This window comes from Amphiura filiformis, chromosome 5, assembly GCF_039555335.1.
Source record: "Amphiura filiformis chromosome 5, Afil_fr2py, whole genome shotgun sequence".
Lineage (NCBI taxonomy): Eukaryota > Metazoa > Echinodermata > Ophiuroidea > Amphilepidida > Amphiuridae > Amphiura > Amphiura filiformis.
In genome coordinates, this window is record NC_092632.1 from 30,664,358 (window position 1) to 30,687,610 (window position 23,253).

Sequence of the window (23,253 nt, forward strand, 5' to 3'; positions counted from 1 at the left end):
CTTCTACGGTTAAAAGATAAAATAAAGGTAGACACATTTAGCGTCTTACGAACAGCTAGAAAATGAGACCGGAAACAGCTGTGGAAAGATTATTTTTGTGGCAAATACCTGATGCGCATTTACAGTCATGGACAAAAGTTTGGAATATTTTTATTTTTTTTGCATAACCCTGTCTTTAAGTGCAGATTTCTTACCATCAATGACCGTCAGCCATGCAAAATGGATCATGGCTGTCTGGCAAGGTCTTAGGTACCATTCTATATCACACATTACGTAATGTAGGACAATGGCTTCTTATGCCTGACCAATGAACCACCAGGCATCCTTTTTGCAGTTATTTTAGGGATATGATTGAATTGGCCTTTGCATTACCGTGTGAAAAAACCAACTTGACTTTCTTGCATCTTTTTGTTGTATACGATATTTCTGATCATGGGGCGCGAGTTGAGCGCATATTTATACGCCCGCGTCATTGACTTACGTAATCGCGGCCACAAACAGAAGGATATTAGTGCCGCTTTTGGAATTGCACACGGTGCCATTTCGAACATTTTGAAGAGACGTTGAAAGACCGGAACTACTACACCTAGACCATCGTCAGGTTGCCCCCGAAAGACAACCTCCAGGGAAGACCGATCTCTCCTGAGACTTTGCCGCAATGGCCGCACGAAGCCTGCATCTCGGCTACGAACAGAATGGCTGAGGTCCATAAACGCGCCTGTTAGCAGGAAACTTGTGAGCAATAGACTGGTTAGTGCAGGTTTTCGCGGAAGACGACCAATAAGAAAGCCGATTCTGCTGCAAAGACATCAGCATGCGCGTTTTTGGTCACAGAGACACAGGAATTTGACAGTTGGCCACTGGCATAATATGATCTTCAGTGACGAGTCCCGGTTCCTCCCCTACTTACAAGATGGCCGATTCAAGGCCCGAAGAAGGTTGGATGGGCATGGAACTTTATGGGTACAGTCACCATCAGCCAGATAATCGCGCCCAGCCGAGAACCGCCAAATACGGGTAACCGCCCAGTATTTATCAATAGCTACAAATTGGTTTGTCAACAGAATGGTTGGTCTGCATTTAACCTTTTCTTCGACACTCTGTATATCTTGCATTTAGATCGATCTGAATTATCTGGCTAATAGTTACATTATAATCTATATAAATCAGAAAACAAACAATTAATATCGTTATCAGTAGCTTGGGGACCAAGTTCAGAAGTTAATCACAATTTTTTCTAGACACCTTTTAAAGCTGTCAATTTTATATATAATGTACTCTATACCAGAATGGCTCAAAATAATCTTCTCATAACAGTGATATTAGTGTCGGTTCTAAAGGGGGTTGTGTGCATATATCCTTTTCAGAATACGTCATTACAATGGGATGAACGTGTAGACGATGTAGTCGGGAGGCTTACTCTTGAAGAGCTCGTGTTACAAATAGCAAGAGGAGGCGGAAGCCAAAATGGTCCAGCACCAGCGATTGAAAGACTTGGCATTCTTCCGTATCAATGGAGTACAGAATGTCTTCGAGGAGATGTAGGAGCAGGAAATGCTACTTCGTTCCCACAGGCCATCGGCTTGAGTGCAACTTTCAGGTATATAGGATAACATTAATATTCACATATATTTTGCTAAACTAAATTTCCATTCAACCTCAGAACGACGAGCAATTGTTCTGGGCCCAATGTGGTTGAGCGTTTACTGCTTTTATGAATGTGGATATATTTGCATGCGTGTAAGGAAAGCAGAGACATATTCATTAGAGAATTTGCGAAATGAAGTTTGAAAATTGCCTTCAACTTCAACGGCAACTTCACATATATTGAGTGGATTTTTGCTCAGTTTTATTTCAACACGAACGTCTGATTGGTTACTGCACCAAAAGTGTCTTGTCGCTTAAACTTGTGACAAAAGTTTCAATGGGCGTCAAAAGAAGGGCATGTGTAAGCGACTGCTAAACAATTTCTCCCTTTTGTTTAGTCAAGTGGGTTATTGGTCATACTTCAAGACAACAGACTCTACCTTAGGGACATCGTTTGAATAAACATGAATGGAGTTTGGAATTAAATCAAAATACTGGACTTACTATTTTTAGCAAAGCTACGTTGCGTGTGATACCATCACACTTCATCAGACAACTGGCCCGCTGGACTGGTCATGTGACAGACGGCTAGGGATCCGCTTGATGGCTCTGTCCCATGCGTGAGATAGGTTGTATCGTAGGCCTCCCCTTTTATTGAGTGATGGTGATTCTACTCTCTCCCAAATAGCCTCTTTGATGCCTCGGCGATGCCACTGTTCCTCCCTGTCTAAAATGGTTGCATCCTCGATGTTTATGGAATGACCACTTTCTTTGAGATGTAAATAAACAGCGAAGTTTTGGGCTTCGTTGGTGCTCGGCCGCCTATGTTGGTTTACTCTGGATTTTAGGGCTTGTTTGGTTTCACGCACATAGGATTCAGTGCAGTCTTTGCCAGCACACACAAGTCCATACACAAGATTAGAGGATTTCTCTTTGGGTTGTTTGTCCTTGACATGAACAAGTTTTCCACGGAGGGTGTTTCCAGGTTTAAACGAGGCTGCAATCCCGTACGCTTTCAGGTGTTTCTTGACGCGTTCCGAGGTTCCCGAGATGAACGGTAGCGTAGCCCGCGCTTTAGTAGGTCTACCACCCCCGTTGGTTTGTTGGTTATCCTGTCTTTTCTTCTTGTTGGCTTTCAAGAATGCCCAGTTCGGGTAGCCACAATTTTTAAGTGACTTTTCAATGTGGTCTTTCTCCTCCGGGACTTGTTCAGTTTCACTTATGATAGTGTCCGCTCTATATTGGAGAGTTCTTATGACTCCGAGCTTGTGTATGAGAGGATGGTGAGACCCAAATTGTAGATAATGGTCTGTGTGTGTGGGTTTCCTATATACTTTGGATGATAGGGAGCCGTCACCTTTCACGGTGATTAAACAGTCAAGAAATCACCCTTTTATTGAGTGATGGTGATTCTACTCTCTGCCAAATAGCCTCTTTGATGCAACATGAATGGACTTGCCAGGCGATGACCCTCTCTACAAGGCATTATGTCTGGAGCCAGCGCCAATCTCCTTATTATATCATTTTTAAACTCGCTATATATTTCAGTTAAATAATATTCTTATAATAATAGGCATATATGATTTAATAGAGGTTATCCACTTTACTCATGTGTAACTTCTAACAAAAGGCGCTGGTTCCCGTAGTATTCCTCGTTCAAACCAATTCAATGCACGACCTCGGAGTTATCTAAGACTTTGGCGGGCTATTTTGAAACAGTCATGGTTGCACATTCAGGTACTGCATCTTTTGAAAGTCCTAAACAAGGTATAGCAGTCGTTGATAGGATATGCAGCTTATAAAGGCTTAATTATTAAAGTTAGATTTGTCAATTTCATATTTCCATTTACAACACAAAGCGTAATGAAACCCTTGTCTGCCGCCACTGCACCTCCCTGTCTACTCTCAATGCCCCCTCCTACTATCTACCCCTTTCTTACGAGATGCAACATGGCATCTATTTTAAGATATATGCACCTGCTATAATCTTCTTAGAAGTATCCTACATTGCTAACTCCAGTAAAAATAAGCAATTTTAACGTGAACTTAATCCCCTTGCCGTTGAGGTTTTCACAGAACATGCTTTCGCAAAGTGATTTTTCTTACGTCATGATCTCACACAAAACTATTATGCCAAGCTTGAAACAAAAACCATTTTAACTTAATTCAATCACTTATTTTCAACAATATGTCATGTATGTGGCGCGTATTTGATAACCAAACAAAAGAGATTTCTTTTAACTAGATAATTCATAACTTGTAATTTTGTACTACATGAGGAAATGTGTTCTTAAATTGACGTATTTTTGCTCATAATTTACTGCTCACTAAAGATTTTCGCGTTCACTTCGACTTCTAGAGGCTTTCATGGCAGAGTGGTTTTGAATAGATAATCCTCTAATCCTCTGGACGTTGACGTTTGTGTTTTTGAACCGCATTTCGCAAACTCTCTAATGTTGATATAAATAGATATTGCAAACGTTAGGTGGTGTCGACAGTTACTAATTTCGACTGTTCAGTTCCAGCAGTGGGTAAGTGCAATAGCTGCCCTGTGTACATTTGGCAATTTACACAAAGTAATTGTACTCATCGATACATGGCAGCTACACATGATAGCTATTGCACTTACCCACTTTTGCCACTAAGCAGTCGATTTGTAAATAACCATGATGAATTTCTATTCGACTTTAGTCGAGAACTTATCTTCAGAATGGCAGAAGCAACAGGAATTGAAGTTCGAGCTAAACACACGTCATACATGGCTGATAAGAATTATGTTGGACACACTGGCTTAAGCTGCTTTAGTCCTGTAATCAACATTATGAGACATCCTCTTTGGGGAAGAAATCAGGTAAGCAAGTGTAACACTATCGGAAAGATTGAGTTTGTATTCACTTTTAAAATCCACATAAATATTATCCACAGATGAATAGATCCACTCAATAGACTAGTCAAATTAAGAAAATAAGGAGTTAACCCACCACTAATTGCAACAGAATAATCCATTTAATCACCATTCATTTCAAAAAAGCATATTTAATAACACAACGAAAGTCCCCCAAAATTAAAGTAGTGGAAAAGTGCCTAATTTGCATAAATCCAAAATGGCCGCTGCTTTTTTTACTGCTATCATCATAAAGATTCAGAAAAAGTATCCGACATATAGTTTTTGAGTTATTATAGGCAAAAAGTTCAAAGGTCAAATTTTGGTCCAATTTTAATCCAACGGGTCTCAAACTGTTCATTTTGCAAAAATAAATCGAAATGATACAAGTTGCATTGTTTTGGATGTTTTGTTACATATGTAACACCACAAAATAGGTCAATGTCAACACGGCTCACTGGGATTTGATCTTCTTTGCCATGTTACCAAGGTAACAAACCACCTGAGATATTTTTCATTAATTTTTTTTTTGTCCCTCTGTGGAGTCCAAATTTTGACATTTGACATTTTCCCTTATAACTCAAGACATGTATATCGGAAATAAGTCAAACTATACTTTTCTGAATCCTTATGACGAGAGCAATACATTGGTATGGTCATTAGCAAGATTTGACCAAATTTAAAATTTCCCCCCTGTATAAGCGGGCATTTTGGATTTATGCAAATTAGGCACTGTTCCACTACTTGGATTTTTGGGGACTTTTAAGATGTGTGTTTGTGTGAGCTCTTGGGAAATGGACGCATGCGAAATGGATTCTGTTGCAATTAGTGGTGGGTAATGTTTTAATTTGACTAGCCTACAAGTGGTTGTACCGAATACATTCAATGGGCTAGGCCAAAGTGGCCCTTTAACTTTAATTTTTTTTAAATCCGAAACTCTTAACATTCTTTACACAATCTGAAATATTCAACATTCGTTACTAGTCTGAAACGTGTTGCTTCTCCAATTCTGAAGATTAGGTCTCAACTACAAGTCACTACATCCATAAAGTCAAGTAATACTCTTACCAGTTTCAAATGTCAGCTGAGGACTCATTTTGTTCACCAAAGATTAACCGTTATACTCATATTTTTCATATTTTCTTATTTATTTTTATTTTGTGCCTTTTTATATTTTGCAATGTGCTACATTCCATCTCTTTTGAGGTTTTAATAGCGCTATATAAGTGTAGTTAAACAAAACATGCTTTCGACACTTTCAGGAAACCTATGGTGAAGATCCATACTTGAGCGGTGAACTTGCCAAAAGTTATGTTCGTGGCTTACAAGGAAATCATCCACGGTACATCAGGGCAAATGCTGGATGCAAACACTTTGATGTCTACGCAGGACCTGAGAATATCCCAGAGAGTAGAATGAGTTTTGATGCAAAGGTAATCATCTAAAATTACCAAAAATTATTGACTTTAAAGTATTCATCAGGTCCTGAGATAAGATATGAATTTCTAGTGTTCCAGGTGTTGGTTCGGCACTGCGCTAGTCCGACACTCCCGCTGGTCCGAATCTAAATGAATTTCATCAGTCCGACACACCGCTAGTCCGCTAATCTGAAACGCAATGCACTAGTCCGGCACACAGGATTTAATATAAACTTGTGAATACAAGATATTAATCTTTATTGTTTAAAAGAAAAATATTAATTGAATACATGAATACAAAACCCACCCAAGTCCATACTTTGGACAAATTTAGTTAAGCATGGGAAATTGTTGCCTATCATTACGTATAAAAGTTGAACCCAAATACTTCCTCTACATGCGTCTATTGAGCATGTGAAATCCAGCATGTATGGTACATATTTGTTTTTCCCCAAATCAATTTCCATTGAAGGGGGTGTATTCAAGTACTCAATTATCAAGTTAATACAATATTAAACGCTTATATAGATATTAAATTTTGACATAAAACTGTTTGCTATTGTTCAACAAAGGTATCTGATAGAGACTGGCAGATGACATTTCTTCCTCAATTCCGTGAATGCGTTAAGGCTGGTACTTTCAATATAATGTGCAGCTATAACAGGTATACATGTGAGCATAAACGTTCTTGCAGATTTGGACGTTAGATAAATATCATCGTCCAATTTTATATATATATTATTTTAATTTAAAAGACAATGACATCTATCCTAAAAAGAGGATGCTAAAATCACAAAATACCCCTTTAATGTGTCGTTACTTCAATTAAGAATTACTTAAAGATTATAATATTATTAATGCATTGTGACAACGCTGATAAACCAATATCATTCACGTCTTATAATAATAATCAGAGGTCCCTCAACTGAATCTGGTGAACTATAACCGGCCTTGATGTTTTTTGTTGATAATGGGGCAATATCAATAAAAAACATTAAGGCTGCAGGGCCGGGGACTCCAATACGGCGACTAAACACTCCAATGGGGACCCAACCTTTTTTGTTTTCTTCATTCTTATAGCGTGAATGGTATACCAGCCTGTGTCAATAAGAAGCTTCTCACCGATATTCTCCGCACAGAATTTGGATTCAAAGGATATGTTGTCTCTGATGAAACGGCTCTTGAATTCGTCACCTTAACGCATGCGTACACCAAAACATTCAAAGAAACCGGTATTTTAGCCGTCAAAGCGGGGTGTAATCTAGAATTGACTAGTTTCAGCTGGAACAACTCCATGACCACAACGTTAAAATCTGTTGAAAGTGGAGATTTAACGAAGGAAGAGATTGTTAATCTTGCCAAACCTCTGTTCTACACCAGAATGCGTCTGGGTGAATTCGATCCACCCAGCATGAACCCATATATGAAATTGAACTTGTCAAATGTACAGAGCGAAGCTCATCGGGCTCTTTCAATAGAGATAGCAGCAAAAACCTTTGTACTTTTGAAAAATGACGGAAACCTCCTTCCAATGACGGAAAGTTTAAAGAAAATTGCTGTAAGTAAATAAGATTTCAAATAAGTTTTTTTAATGTTCATGGCATAATAGAGACGGAATAATGTCAAACTCTCTAGCCAATGTGCTCATTTTATGTACTACGCTTTCACAATTTATAGTTTGTTGGACCATTTGCTGATTCTTATGGAGAGTTATTTGGTGATTATTCGGCAACTCCTGACCCACAATTTACTAAGACACCTCGGCAAGGATTAATGACGCTGGCGTCATCCAATACTTATGCCTCTGGATGCGACAACCCAAAGTGTAAAAATTACAATGCAACAGCAGTTAGTGATGCTATAAACCAGGCTGATATAGTGGTGATGTGCTTGGGAACGGGTAAGGTATAAACATTTAGGCTTTTCTAAATTGATTACTTATTTTAAGACAGTTAAAAGGGCATTTCGTGATCCACAGCCTCATCCCCCACTTTTCTCAAAAAAGTTGAGATTTTTATATCACTGGAAACCTCTGGCTACATAATGTTTATGTACAAAATATTTCTTGCAGATTAATTCGTTAAGCAAAGATATCGTGAAATTTGAATTTCGTTCTGGTGCACCAGAACGAAATTACAACGCATTGTCTATGGAGCAGTGTAATACACATAATCATGCATAACTCGCGAACGCAAAATCGGAATCATCTGAAATTTTGGGAATAGGGTTTTTTCGTGGATATCTAATGAAAAATGACATAAATAGAGGATGCTAGGATCTCGAAATACTCCTTTAAATGCGAGGGAATGTATTCATGAAGTTTGAAGTTTTATCAAAATTGACAGATGGATGACCGACTTCCATTATGCAACATTATTAATTTGGTACTTCCCTGATCACAATCATAACCGAAATACGCATGTACCTATATCCGTGTCCTTGAGACTCTCACACCTGGACCCCGCCCCGGTCCGCACACCACCTGTTTCTGTTCACGTGACTGCTGGGAAAGTATCATGATGATGTAATTAGCTGGCACACGTCACAGCTAAATACCCAAGAAGACAAGGTAGCCCGAGACATGCTTTAATCTGTTTCTATTGTATTGCAGTCGGAAGTAAAAAATGCTGAAATCAAAACGGAAACAAAACTATAATATATACATGTAGACCCGTATGATGTGCCGTATGGAGTTGGGGAAATTCTTTCATTAGCGAATTATATTAGTTTGGAAAGCTAAAATGTTGACCTCAAAAAATGTTCATGGGCCAAGTTCAGGCCTGTCAAAATCGAAAATATTCCACTAAAAGACAAAATATCATACCTAATTTTAACACCACGATTTTTGAAAGGTACGTGAAAGCGTTAAGGTTTTATCTGACATTACTGAAAAATAATACAATTATATTTTGTTTCGGTTTTGACCGAGAAAATGTATTTTAAAGTAAAAAGATGTGTCTCGGAATTGTCTTGATTTTAACATGATTGTATCGATCGACTTCCAGCACGATTATGCATTACGACAGAGGGAGGTCAGTAGCATTCTGAGTGATTCAGTTACTGATTTAAAATCATACTCGCGTGAAAATCCAATGGTGGCTAGAACGACGACGTTCAAACATTGGACTGGCAAGAGCAACCGCTGGCGACGCATAGAATTTGTTTCATTTTTATTTTTTCGGAGAAGAACTATTTGATTATATTTCATGTTCATAGCTAATGCATTTTCAACTCAGTCAACTGACTCAACTCATATACTCGTACATCAAAAGCGCGAAATGCTCATGTAAGAAATAAATCAGAAACATGCATCTTTTTATTTAATTTTACCCCCACCGACCCATTGCATTCATCCACAAACTTGCACATCATGTAATGCTATTTTGTTCACTTTTATCAGGCACAAGTGTAGAAGCTGAGGGACGCGATCGCTCTGATATCGATTTACCTGGACAACAGACGACGCTTCTCACAGATGTTGTTACAAAAATGCAGGGTAAGACCATATAGGCTGTCGACATGATTGGAACTCATCAGTTGGATGTTTGCTAAAAAGCATGCTGATTCCAAATACACTATTATCTCCTCTCGAAACGACCAGAATTTAAAGGTTTATGTTATGCATGAGGTATAAGGAGGTCCTTCTACAGGTAGACTACTCCGTAGTCCACTTGCCCATTGTCATGAATGTGCATACTTTGGATATTGCATTTAAGCTTAAAACTCCGATTTAAATAATTTGTGCACAATTGATAGATTTTCACAACTGATCATCTTTTCAGTCACCGTACTCCCTCTGTATGTTAGCTTCCCAAGTGGACTACTGACTTTGCCTTGAGAGTTAGGCCAATTTCTGGCCTAAATAAAATTGGTGATGATGTAATGCATCTTTAAAAATGAATCTGGCTTGTGATTGGTCGCCCAGATCTCGTTATTGTTTAAATCCTCCCGACGCGTACTGGTACCATTATAACTATACATGGTACACAACTATCTAGGGAATGCGGCGCTTTTGTGCTGGTGGATGAACGTATGCATCTAGCGCGTATTGTACCACCATGCTTAGTCTTGTGGTTAGATTTTATTGATAAACAAGTATGATTGACAGTGTGAGAGTCCGGGGTAAAGTTCTGCTTAAAAGTGAAAGTCCATAGTCGATTATAAATCGTAATAAACTGGCAGATTCTAAAATTAGAATTGTTCAGTATTGGAGTGCCATTACAGTTATGCCATTATGATATGTTGCATTCAATAATATAAGCCTACGTATACTTTACTTTTACCGTCACAAATATAATTATATAAACTTTTTCATAACCATTTTATACTAGTATTTTGATGTAATAAATATCAGTATAAATTCGAGTTCAACTGAATGCGTTCATCATGATTAATAACGTATTTTTATTTATCAAAAATCGACTATGGCATAGTCTATTCTACAGGCTGAGTCAAAAAGAAGTAAACTCATGTTTGATTGGCTGTAACTCGAGATCTGTAAGAAAATCTGCTAAAAATGAAAATACCACTGGAAAGAGCAAATTCTACACGTCTAAATAAAAAAGAATTGTTGCAATTGCTCACAGCAAACTTAAGTTATACTCATTTGAATACAACCACCCATTTTTGTAGCTGCACACGGTTTCACTTCCCAAGGGGCCTACCTATTATATTGATTGGTAAGGCGCGATATTCAAATGCAAATAAAGTTCTGCGGCATGTGTGGTTTGATCAATAATTCCTACATGTTAAAGGGCTCTTTTCAATATGAATTGTACCTCATTGCACTACATTATAATAAAACGGGCCAAATGACAACATGGCGCCACAATTTACCGCACGGGAGCGGACGTTTCTGTTGACGAAGTATCATTAAACTTTGAGTCCCACTGAAGTACAGCGTCTTTTTCGTCTCCAATTTCCTACAGCTAACCGGGGTTCATATAAGCATGATAAGGGAGCAGTATATAAGAATGTGAACAAGTTCAATGTGCATGGGACACTAAGGAACAGACAGCCGGAAGCTTCAGGCAGACCACGAACTGCTAGATCACAAGTTAACATTGCTAGAGTTAGACATGCGTTACAACAAGACCACAGTTCAGCTCAATCCTTTACCCAACATTCCCCAATCAAGCTTCTGCCGGATCGTTCGTAAAGACTTGAATTGGTATCCCTATAAACTATAGTACTATCATGGACTTTGTTGAATATTAATTAAAAACAAAAGTTGTCTTTTCAACAATAAATCCTGTTAGCACTTTGCTGATTCGTCGAAATTGAAATGGATGAAAATCAATCAGCCGTGTGCAGCTACAAAAATGGGTGGTTGTATTCAAATGAGTATAACTTTAGTTTGCTGTGAGCAATTGCAACAATTCTTTTTTTTATTTAGACGTTCAGAATTTGCTCTATTCAGTGGTATTTTTTATTTTTAGCAGATTCTTTGCAGATCTCGAGTTACAGCCCCTCAAACATGAGTTTACTTCTTTTTGACTCAGCCTGTATCATACAATGCAGGAAATTGTCAAGGACTTCTTCTTAACACAATAACAAAAAAATACACATTGGGGCTTACGCTTCCTCCAATGGATTTGCACTAGGTTTAACTTGAAACTGTTGTTTGAATGAGTTTACTTTTTAACGTAAATAAATAATTAATAATTAAAGAAAATTAACTACCATTTTTCAACCTGATGTGGCAGTGACGTCAATGCGCATTTCATTGGACGTACACACGCACTCGCTTAAAGACGCCGCATAGATGCGCGCGAGAAACAAACATTTGCGCCTGCCTATTGTTAACTTCAACGTATCACAGACAACTTCGGTCTTTAGGTTTGTTGTTTCATAATAAAGACATACTATTTCTAAGAACAATTGATATCAAAATACGAACGTATGAAAGACATATACACAAACTGTGTATCTTAACACTCTAATCAACAGAAACCAAAACACCTGTGATTTTGCTACTCTTCAACGCTGGACCTCTCAATGTTACCTGGGCAGTCTCCAACGCAGGAGTCCAAGTCATCATGGAATGTTTCTTTCCCGCGCAGGCTACAGGAGATGCACTGTATCGGGTGTTCACCAATACTAATGGAGCTAATCCTGCTGGAAGATTACCCGCCACTTGGCCAGCAAGTTTGAGTCAGGTAGGAGCTGGTATGTAATAAAGATAAACCGGGACACAAACATTTCGTCAACAGAAGGCAGGAAAGCGTGTCCTTAAATATAAATTATTGTTGTTGTTCTTGTCCCAAGTCATGCCAGTTGCACTCTTCTCAATAGCACATACCTTTCTTACACTATATTGATATAACCTCAAGGCCACTTCTGTGATACGTCTCCAGTGTTTGTCATTGTTCGAGAGTATTATATAAATCACATTATTTCTAAAATTGGTATTTTCGCAGGTTTGAGAGTATTATATAAATCAGATTATTTCTAAAATTGGTATTTTCGCAGGTACTACCAATAACTAATTACACCATGAAAGGACGGACTTACAGATATCTTGAAGATGAGCCACTATTCCCATTTGGTTATGGCATGTCATACACCGAATTCAACTACACCAATTTAGCCGTGTCACCATCATCTTTCAAACCATGTGACAATGTCACTGTATCGGTAACACTGCAAAATATAGGCAAACTGGCTGGCGATGAGGTAAGTGGAAATGCAGTTTTGAAAATAAAATAAATACGTTGTGTTTTATGTGGAAGAAAAATTGCACCGCGAAAAGCGACTTACTGTTTGGTATGTCATATATCATCCACCTTTTACTCATTTGACGTTGTCACCATCAACTATAAAACCATTGTTATAATATTAAATGGATGTTCCCAGATCAACAGTCTCATCCCCCATTTTCCTCATCAAAACTGACATTTTCGTATAAAGCTCATATTTTCTCATGACCGACGTTAAAAATTAAGCGCCCGAGGTATGGTTCGTTTTCGTAATCTAGAAATTAAAAATGTTTTAATTTAATTTAATTTTCTTCAGACGATATAAGCTTTCCAACAAAACTACCATCAGTTATTAGCCTGTTATTGTACCTATTGTATAAAATTCTGACTTTAATATCACAGGGCGTGTTTTACCACATGCGTACTAATGTACTCCGATATTTGAATAAGGAAGCAACCCACACCCCCACACCCCTACACAGACCACTCACACCCGACCACACCCCACGTACCTCACACCTCATGCAACAAGGTAGAGCAAATTATTGTCTGTCCAATTAACTTAGACACCCAGTGTTTGTTACTTATTTGAAAAAATATCTACTTTCAAAGAAAGTCATGAAAGAAAAGTGTTAACATTCGCTGAGACCTAACGGGATTTTTGTGTTTCCAAAGCATTGAGTGAGAGTTTACCAGAACTTCTATTGAAATTGGAAGGTTTTTCTCAACACTTTAAAAATAATCCGGTAGAAGTTGGGTACCACTATTTTGGAAGGTCTCATTATACAGATTTGTAGGTATTGTGATTTTGGATAGTGAATGGATGAATAGTAAATTAATTATACTCCTCACCAAAAACATTTTATAAAAATGAAAAATATAATTCAGTTCATAAAATGCAGACAGTGTTTCTAATTGGCATATTTATTCTTAGTGTATTAACTCAGTGATCCCAGCTGTCCCTCAACCAATTCCAACAATTCGGCGCGGTATTTAAATCTTGTTCTGTGCATGCTTTTGGCTTGGCCCAATTCCAATAAAATACAAATTGTATGCCCTATGAATGTTCTGATGTTATTGGTGAGGAGTATAATTCACAATACACTCTACTCCAGACGCATAGTAACTTGCCCTATCATATGTTATAATGCACCAACTGACATCTTTTGAGTTATAGAGGTTGTGCATGAAATTATTGATTGGCTCCAAACAAGGGATTTGAACCGGTGTCCTTCACCGAAATCATGGCACAGTGCTGTCCATTCAATCAATATTCAGTCAGCTACCTGCACAACCGATTCTTTTTGTTCTGCAAGGTTCACTTAGTAATTTAATGAGGCAATACAAACGATCGAAATTGGTGTTGAAATGAGCAAAATTTTGAGTTACACCTTTTCAGTGTAAAATTTTTTTCTCAGCCAAATGAAAAGCAATAATTTTCATTTTTTCAGTAAATGGCTGGAAAAACTATAATGCTTGATACTGATTTTTTTAAAAATCCTGGTGTTAAACTTAGGCCTGAAATTCAGTCATTTAGTGTAAGATATTCGATTTTTATAGGCTTCAGCTCGGCCCGCGAGCTTTTTCTTGGATCAACCTTTTAGCTTTTCAAAGTAATATAGTTCGCTAATGAAGGATTTTCCCCAACTTTCTAAAGCACATCACCGTGAGCTATATATCATAGTTTTGTCAGAATTTCCGTTTTGATTTCACCATCTTTCACTGTCGGCTAAAAAATTTCTAAATCAACACGTGAAATCTAAAGGCTAGTACTAGCATTGTGGATCGATATCCCTGGGTTTAATAGGAATACCGGCATGGCTATAGTGTTGCCAGAACTTCAATATAGCAAAGAAATTCCCAGACCTATAGCGCTCCTACTGATCATGTTTAACCAGAACACCCAATTGGGGATTTAATCGCTGGTCGGGCAATTTGCTTTCAATGAAAAATTGACCTGGATAACAACAAAGGAAATATCGACTATTTCGGCTGGTTGCTCTCGAGATAAGTACTCACCATTGCCTACTTTTACTTAGTTTGACATTTTCGGAGACTGAATGGAAAAAGGGTAAAACAAAAACGGAAATTCTGACAAAACTATAACATATAGACCCACACGATGTGCTTTACAGAGGTGGGAAATATCTTTCTTTAGCAAACTATGTTAGTTTGAGACGCTAAAACATGAATTCCGTAAAAAGCTCGCAGGCGAATTCAAGGCCTATAAAAATCAAAAATATCACACTAAAAGACACAATTTGATGCTCAGTTTTAACACCAGGATTTAAAAAAAAAAAAAAGTTTTTAACTGACATTACTGAAGAAAAAAAAATATTGCTTTATATTTGACCGAGAAAATTAATTTCATAGCAAAAAGGTGTATCTCTGAATTGTGCTGATTTTTACATGTATCGATCGACTTTTAGCGCGACTAAGCATTTCTAAAGAATTGGTTGTCCAGGCGGCAGACTGTATTGTCATCAACCTATTTGATCGTAGTGTATTTGTTATGCGTGTGAGACGACCTCTCGCGGTAGATTGCAAACATGCTTTTGTTGAATGCATTTCAGTAGACCGCCATTATTGTGAATTAGTAAAAGGATCAAAGAAAAAAGGGTGGCATCACTAATCAATATGCATGATTACAATGTTCAAACACCCCTTACTGTAAATAGATTATGCCATCAAAAGTTTCAAGTCATTAGGAATATTCGGCTGGACCCAGATATCTTGCTGTAAATCGGTCAAAATTGAATAAAAGTAGACAAGGAAGAATATTTTTTCATCGCTTTACTAATAATTTCTGTTAGGTCTGACCGTGTTTAGCAACTTTTCTTTCATGACTTTTTGCCAAAGTAAAAACTGTTCGAAATATATCCTAAAAACCCGGTGTCTAAGTTATTTGGACAGACAATAATATAGTTACAGCTGTATTTTTCATAGCGTTATCAGACTCAATCTGGTTTGTCATGTCATTTTTTTCATCTCAAGGTTTTTTTAGAAGGGTGAATCAACATGATCAGCTTCGAATTTATGACATTTTATGACTATGCCGATACTGTAGTCAGGAATGGAAACAACCAATCTGTTAATCCATATAATTATTTATTGTTTGGTTCTTCACTTCAATGAAATGATTTCTTTCAATGTTTTTAATTTTCATACATTTAGGTTATTCAAGTATACATCAACTGGACCAATGCTAGCGTTCCTGTTCCTAAATCCCAACTTGTTGACTTCAATCGCACCCATCTGAATCCTGGACAACAAGCCACTGTGCAATTTCAGTTGGTTCCTCGTGTAATGGCAGTCTACACTGATCAGGAGGTCATAGAACCAGGGAAGATCAATGTGTTTGTCGGAGGACAACAGCCGAATCAAAAAGTGAAACTAAGTTCTCCAGTTTTGAATTCCAGTTTTGTTATACAAGGACAAGTGACGCAGCTAAAGAGCTGTAAATATCCCGGATGGGGGAATTAGCAGTACTCTGTAATGTGTACAAGTTAATGTTTTGGTTTTTGAAAGAAGTCCGAGATCTATTTACATCTTTGCATAATTCCACTTTACATATTTATATAATAGATGATGCCAATTTTCCAGGTACGATATTACAGAAGATTTAGTCTATGTGGAGCGGTACAAACAGAACTTCTTTCACTAAACCGAGACATATTATGATATCAGATTATTTTCTTCAGCAAGAACAAGACATTTTTTAATTGACAAGGCACACTGTAGGCAACACCCTCTAACACTGCACCTGCAAAATTAATCAATGATTAAAGCAATAATTGTGACCTTGAATAAATTCATCAGGTCTGTAGATTATCCATAACATATTAAAAGAATTTCATCTGATCAAGACCAGTCAAAAATTCCGAAGTTGGAGCAGCATCAACCCCTGTGTCAAAGGCCAACATCATAGAAAAGGAAACAAACAGCAATACAAGATGGATCAAAGAGGAATTCTGGATCCGGAGGAATAGCGGCAAGCACGCTCCTAAACAGAGATGAGGGGGCTTACCAATTTTCACATCTGTACGATCCTGTGTTGCATAAGACCTTTGACACAGGGGTTGATACTGCTCCAACTTCTAGAGTTGCATCATATCAGACGGCACTTCAACACTGCTAATGAAGTCAACCGATGGTTGATGAACGTCCATAAATAAACGTTGGCTGGTCTTGATCAGATGAAATTCTTTATGTTATCAATAATATTGTGACATTTCCACACAAAAAATATTATTTGTTTTCTACAATGTTAGTTTCACTGTCAGGTTTATTCCCTTTTAATTTTAAACCGAACAAATGAGGTAAAACAAAGAAGTCGTTACGTTAGTTAATCCCAGCGCCTATATCACCAATGCGTGTATCAGTCCGTAGATCGCTCATGCGGTCCATCTCACACGGCTGATCAATACGTTATGTGCATCTCCTAGATTCATGCATGTATAATGGCTTTTTAAGTAAGACGCATAACATTATGGACGTCCATTTATATTCACATTAGCAAAGAGACATTTCAGCCAAGATCGACCAATATTTTGATTGTATAAATTAATTCTCGTATTCCGTGATTCTCGTGATTCTATCAAAAATCTCAGATTTTGTCAATTTCTTTAATATTCATATATAAATAAAACTCAATCGAGGAAGTGTCAGATCATAATTTGTGTTATTTATTTCAAGTGCCCGAACATTTGAGTAAAGGTCCGTTCATACTACGCCGCAATTGCTTTGCGGTGCGATGCGTTGCCGCACTGCATCGTACAGTAAAATACTGCATTGTGGTATCGTAATAAAGTTAATTACATTTTAACTTGGAAATGCGATGAGTTGCGTTGAGTTGCGGCAAAAAGTAATCGATATATCGGCAACGCACCGCACCGCGAAGCAATTGTGGCGTAGTATGAGCAGACCATAAGGGCGGAGATGCATCGCACTAAGCTACTGAACACTAGTAGCTCTAGTCAGCTACTAGTGATGTATAACTCGAATGAAACCCAGCAGGTTGTAGAGGCGCAAGTATAATAGTTAGCTCGCTCAGTACAGAGAGATAGTGGGTTCGAGTGAAACGAGTACCATCCACAACAAGATCACCTTTTTATCGCTTCAGTTTTGGTTTCGTTTTTCGTTTTTGGATCTCATTGTTATTTTAAAGTGTTAGCCCAGTTAATGCAATAAACACGTTTATTGTAGATTATTGCAACTATTGCTAATTTATGTAAATTTCTGACATGAAAACGTGAGGTGAGAGGGTCGGTGCTCTAGACAAAAGAAGTGTCTACATTTTACGGTCTAAATTCGCAAAAACTTTTACAGCTTCCATATGGAAAGGTTTCTATACAAAAACGATTCTCTTATAAACCATCATGTGCACAGTTTCCACCTCGATACACCTGAGCACACATTTTTGTCCCAAGAGCTTCCAAGCAGAGAACAACAAGCAGCGAATGTCTCCACCACAGTCTTTGATTACACTACACGGTTAAGTGCATAGCAATGTAGGAGCTGTGAAGCTTCTAGCTAATAAATGGGCATCTTTGATTGGTTTTTGTCGAAACCTCAAGTGTTCCCTTCATCCAATCAGAATTTTTTTTTATATCAAACGAAAGCTAAGACTTCCCCCTAAAAACACTTTTAATCACTAGGTCAAAAGATAACACAATTCAATGTTATAGCAAGGCGAATGTGGAAATTCTATTGAAAACTACCTATCTAAGCACATTTTTGACCAAAATGTAGGTTTTAAAAGTCAAAACCTCAAGTGTTCCTTATAATATTTTTCAAATTTTATATCATTAAATGAAAAAGCACACTTATATTGTCCATATACTAGAGTCACTAGAATGAGCAATAGTCAATTCTCTTTAAATTGCAAATCTTGTGCAAAAAGTTACTATTTTCGCCTGTTTTGTCATACGGTTGTAAATTCATACATACATACATACAAAAGTTTCTCAGGACGCAATTCGCCAAAGCAATATTGTGTTTACAAAAATAACATGAGCAAAATACATAAGCAATAACAACCAGAAAGTCAGAACAAGTGTGTTTTTAAGAGTTTCTTGAAAGTGATTGTAGATGAGGCTCCCCTGATATGATGTGTTGTGGTAGACCATTCCATGCTTTGGCAGCAACAACAGGAAACATGTGTTCTCCAGCAACAGAGTTGAATCTGTCAATTGCAAGACGTGAAGGATCATTTGAAGATCTGAGTGGGCGAGCAGTAACATAATAAGAGAACATTTGAGCAATATAAGCAGGTGATTGATCATGAAGTGCCTTGTACACAAGAAGCAAGATCTTAAAAGTTACTCTGTGTGCCACAGGAAGCCAGTGCAGTTTTGATATTAATGGCGCAGCATATATAACACGCGCTGCACTGTTCTGTAGGCGTTGCAAACGGCTCATATTCTTAGATGACAGGCGAGTATAAAGCGAGTTGCAGTAATCAAGGCGTGAAATGACCAAAGCACGAACTGTGCGATGACATTTGTCTGAATCAATAAATCTCCGGATTCGCCAGATATTTCTGATGTGGAATAAAATACAGCGGCGAAGGTTGTCAATGTGAGAATTGAGTGACATTGTGCTATCAAAATAGACACCGAGGTTTCTGACGACTGTAGATGGCGTGAACCAATCTTTGATGAACCAAATGTTCAACTGAAGATGCCTGATGTTGTAGGCAGAACCAGCGATAAAAAACTCGGTTTTAGCATCATTGAGTTTCAAATAGTTCACAGTTAACCAGGCTCTGATTTCTGATATACAACTTGAGATTTTGTCAAGAGCATTTTGCTTGTCACCAGGAATCCGAGGATTAAAAGATACATATAATTGACAGTCATCTGCATAAATGTGGTAGTTGATTCCATGCTTCTGAACAATGTCACCTATCGGAACAGTGTATGCAGAAAAGAGAAGGGGACCAGGACCGATCCTTGGGGTACGCCAAAATCCATTGAAACAGGGTCAGAGAGTTGACCATTTATGCTGACCTGAGAAGTCCAACTCTTAAGGTAAGATTGCACCCATTTACATGCAGAACCAGTGATAGCAAAACGATTCTGCAAGCGGTTCAGAATGATTGAATGGTCCACCGTATCAAACGCTGAACTTAGATCTCTTTGAGTCGATGTGATTGATGATGTCGTCGCTCACTTTGATCAAAGCACTTTCTGTGCTATGCTTTGGGCGATACGCAGACTGCATCGGGTATGAGAGGTTGTTGCTATCCATGTGATCAACTAATTGGGAGGAAGCACATTTCTCAATCAACTTAGCAGTGAAATTCAAATTGCTGACAGGCCTGTAGTTTTTTAAGTCATCTCTATCCAAAGATGGCTTTTTTAGCAGTGGCTTCACAATTGCCTTGTGTGCCAGAGTTGGAAATTCACCTGTCAGTAATGAAACATTTACTATGGTAGTAAGGGCAGTTATATTAATGTCCACAAACTGCTTCATAAGCCAAGTTGGTTGAGGATCTAGCACAGAAGAAGCATTGGAGGCCTTTGCGTTTACTCTGCGGATCTCGTCTGCGGTCATGTGGCGAAACTGGGAGAGAACTTCGCAAGACCCAGGGCAACTGTCAACAAACTGAGAGGGGTCGACATTTTCACATGAAGATTCAAGTTCTTTGCGAATCTTATAGATTTTACTCTTGAAAAACTGGGCAAATTTATTTCCCAGGTCTTTTGGAGTCATTGTGGACAGGCAAGGGTTTAACTTTGCTGTTTAGGAGACTGTTCACAGGTTGAAAAACAGTCTTTGTGTTTGCTCCCGAAAGTTTATCAGAGTAATAGAACTATTTAGCTTCAGCAATACATTTAGTGACATTATTTCTGGCAGTCACATACCCTTGACGGTCGGACTCAGATCGTGACTTACGCCATTTTCTTTCTACTCCCGGCGGTCTTGACGAGCAGTATGGATGGTTTGATTATACCATGGTTGACGGTTTCTAATAGTCCGGGTTCGGGTTTCAGATGGAGTATATTCATCAAGGCAATCAGATACAGTTCCATTGTACCAATTGTACAGCTCACCAGGGTTATTAACATTTGGAATAGGGTTCAGGTGATCGGTTAAAGCCTGTGAAAATGCTGCACCATCAATGCTCTTATAATTTCTTAGAGTTTGTGTGACACGCTGGGGTACCGGTTTTGCTAAGTTTAGTTTAAAATGGACACAGTGATGCCATGTTAAAGGATTTTCATGCACTGAAAAGTCTTGGATGAAGTTTTCATCAGGGCAGCATAGCACGTGATCAAGAATGTGGCCACTCCTATGAGTTGGAACGTTTACATATTGATGAAGACTTGCAGAAGCAATGATGCTGGAGTATTGCTTCACATCAGATCTATCTTACTATTTTCGCCTGTTTTGTCATACGGTTGTAAATTCAATGAACTATGTATGACTTTTAAAAAAGAGCGAGTACAAATTGATATGAATTGACTTACCTCAGGTGTATAGGTACTTCCGCTAATTAGAAGTGACTCGTAAAAATGGTATAGCCTCGAAATAATATCATACTAACAGGGTTGCCAAGTAGTGGGCATATGGTGCATCAATTCACCGAAAAGTCGGTCATATGACTCTTTAATGGGGATGAAACGAGGGACTGAAATGTCCAATGTCGCTTCTCCAAATCGTGGGTGTGGGCATTCAACACAAAAACATTTCAATATTAACAATGCAATGAAAAATATCAGGACACTGAATTGTTTGTTGATGTGTCTTTTGGGGGTACTTTTTGGGGGGAATTTTTTCAGACGGGGTGTGCGGCTCAAGCTGCTGAACTCTTTCGCCTACCTATTTCTATTGAAGTTAACTTTCCAAAAAATGGGTTTTTGGGCTAAAACTTTGTTCATCTCAATGTGTTCTTCGAAGGAGACTCATGTTTAAGGGTTTTGAGCAGCGAGTCGTGCACATCTAATTTTGTTAGATAAAATGGGTATTTGTGCGTTAAGGCCAAAGAAGTGCGACGAGTTCATATTTTGACGCATATTTCTCGAACAATAAGAGCTGTTGAGTTGAAAGTGCCTTATTTGAATTTCTTCTACAATAAGAACCTCTACCATAAATGACGTACAATGGTTAATGCATTTACTTCAATTTGACAAACCATTCCATTTGCCTCTGGTTACATGCTCCTTTTGTACATTTCTCTCGATTAAGTTGCCATTAATCCAATTTCTTTTTTTTATGTCTGATGCACTATTAGAGCCGTCTTGACTACCATGACAACTACATGCATTTATCTAATTACGCCTGTCTTACTAGTCTCTCTGATACACTAGTTTAATGGTTTGGCACAGTCGTTTGGCATGAATTGTATACGTCAGACTGTATTCCATATAGCAATATAAAGTTTCCCAATAATATTAAGATGTTTTATTTTACCATGTTCAGCATGGGATATGCTAAAGACGATTTTAGCGAAGGGAGCGAAGCATATGCTGGTGAGATGTGAGCGAGGAGTAACGTTTGGTACAGCAAATATGATTCCGGCTCTGGAATAGATGTAAAACAGAAGAAACATTTAGTTGGTAAGTTTCACTAAATATTAATATGGATTCCTAATAATACAGTGACCTAGCCCAGGAGCTTATAATATTGCGAGTAAGAAAAAAACCTTCAATCTGTTATAAGATATATATTTGATACATGATGGCAATGATAACTTATTTTCTGTATCACACTCTGTCTGAGAAACTTCTTACCGCAGCAGCCAACATGTTTTAGAGTACGGTATAGCATGGTAAAATCGAGTTCGTGCTCACCCTATCTAACGAATGTTTTTACATTTTAAAACGTGTTTACACCAAATCACCAATCATTCAATGTTTACATAAATTTCAATAATAATATTAACCATTCCTAAGTTTTACGGTTCTTGAGATATTGGAAAAATGTCAATAATGTAAGTTCTCTATTATTTTGACCAATAACACAATAACTGAAGAACTGTCCTTGTTGATATTCTGAGACAATTTCCGATTCGATATCACAAACATATTCGAGATCATCAAAACTGTTTTTCAAATGAGCTCTAGTTTTTTGCAAAAGATGACTAAAACTTTAAACTTTCACATATTATGTAAACTCTGAATGATTGGAGAATTGGAAAATAACGCAATATGGATAATGTATACCACATAGTGCGAACATTCGGAACTTCGTAACTTCCAAGGCCCAGTGGAAGCAGGGTTTTGTTCACTAATCTGGGCTACATTCTATACAGATGCCGTTAATAGTAATAATAAAATAATAATAAATTTTCTCCTTTTGACGAGGTCACTTTGCAAAGCTGCCTGAACAAAAACCAGGAGAGGAGAAGAGAGAAGCACATCACAGATTTTGACCAATTTTGTTAATGGACTGTCGGTACACACTGCCCTCGGAGTGGCCGATCCTATATGATGTACCTGTGATGTACCGGCAGACCGCTGGCTACGCTACTGATGGTTGGATAATGACATAGAGCCTTTTGGCGGTTTGTTTGAGCGTTTTACCGTGACCGAAAAATAATCTGGAGGGGGTTGAATATACAACTGGGGGAATTATCATATGTAGGTTTAGTCGTTGTGCAGTGGCATGGCACTTCTTTAGAAATTGACATTATTTTGCTGATTACGGTTGCTTGATTGGA

At 38.0% G+C, this 23,253-nt stretch overlaps 1 protein-coding gene across 1 annotated transcript; it reads left to right on the forward strand.

Annotated features, from left to right (window-relative positions):
* The first annotated feature begins 1,289 nt into the window (after nt 1-1,289).
* Nucleotides 1,290-16,070, forward strand: LOC140152132 (uncharacterized). Its single transcript, XM_072174427.1, has 10 exons — nt 1,290-1,600; nt 4,279-4,438; nt 5,734-5,904; nt 6,462-6,553; nt 6,970-7,447; nt 7,567-7,789; nt 9,290-9,389; nt 11,849-12,047; nt 12,361-12,564; nt 15,762-16,070. Exons 1-10 carry the CDS (start codon nt 1,290-1,292, stop codon nt 16,068-16,070), a joined length of 2,247 nt encoding a protein of 748 aa, XP_072030528.1.
* The last annotated feature ends 7,183 nt before the right edge of the window (nt 16,071-23,253 follow it).

Bases quoted from the DNA above. Each gene is read 5' to 3' on its own strand.
- LOC140152132 (XM_072174427.1), top strand. From the start codon at position 1,290: ATGGCTCAAAATAATCTTCTCATAACAGTGATATTAGTGTCGGTTCTA. The intron at 6,554-6,969 runs GTATACATGTGA...TCATTCTTATAG, and splicing joins ATAATGTGCAGCTATAACAG to CGTGAATGGTATACCAGCCT. The intron at 9,390-11,848 runs GACCATATAGGC...AGAAACCAAAAC, and splicing joins GTTACAAAAATGCAGGGTAA to ACCTGTGATTTTGCTACTCT.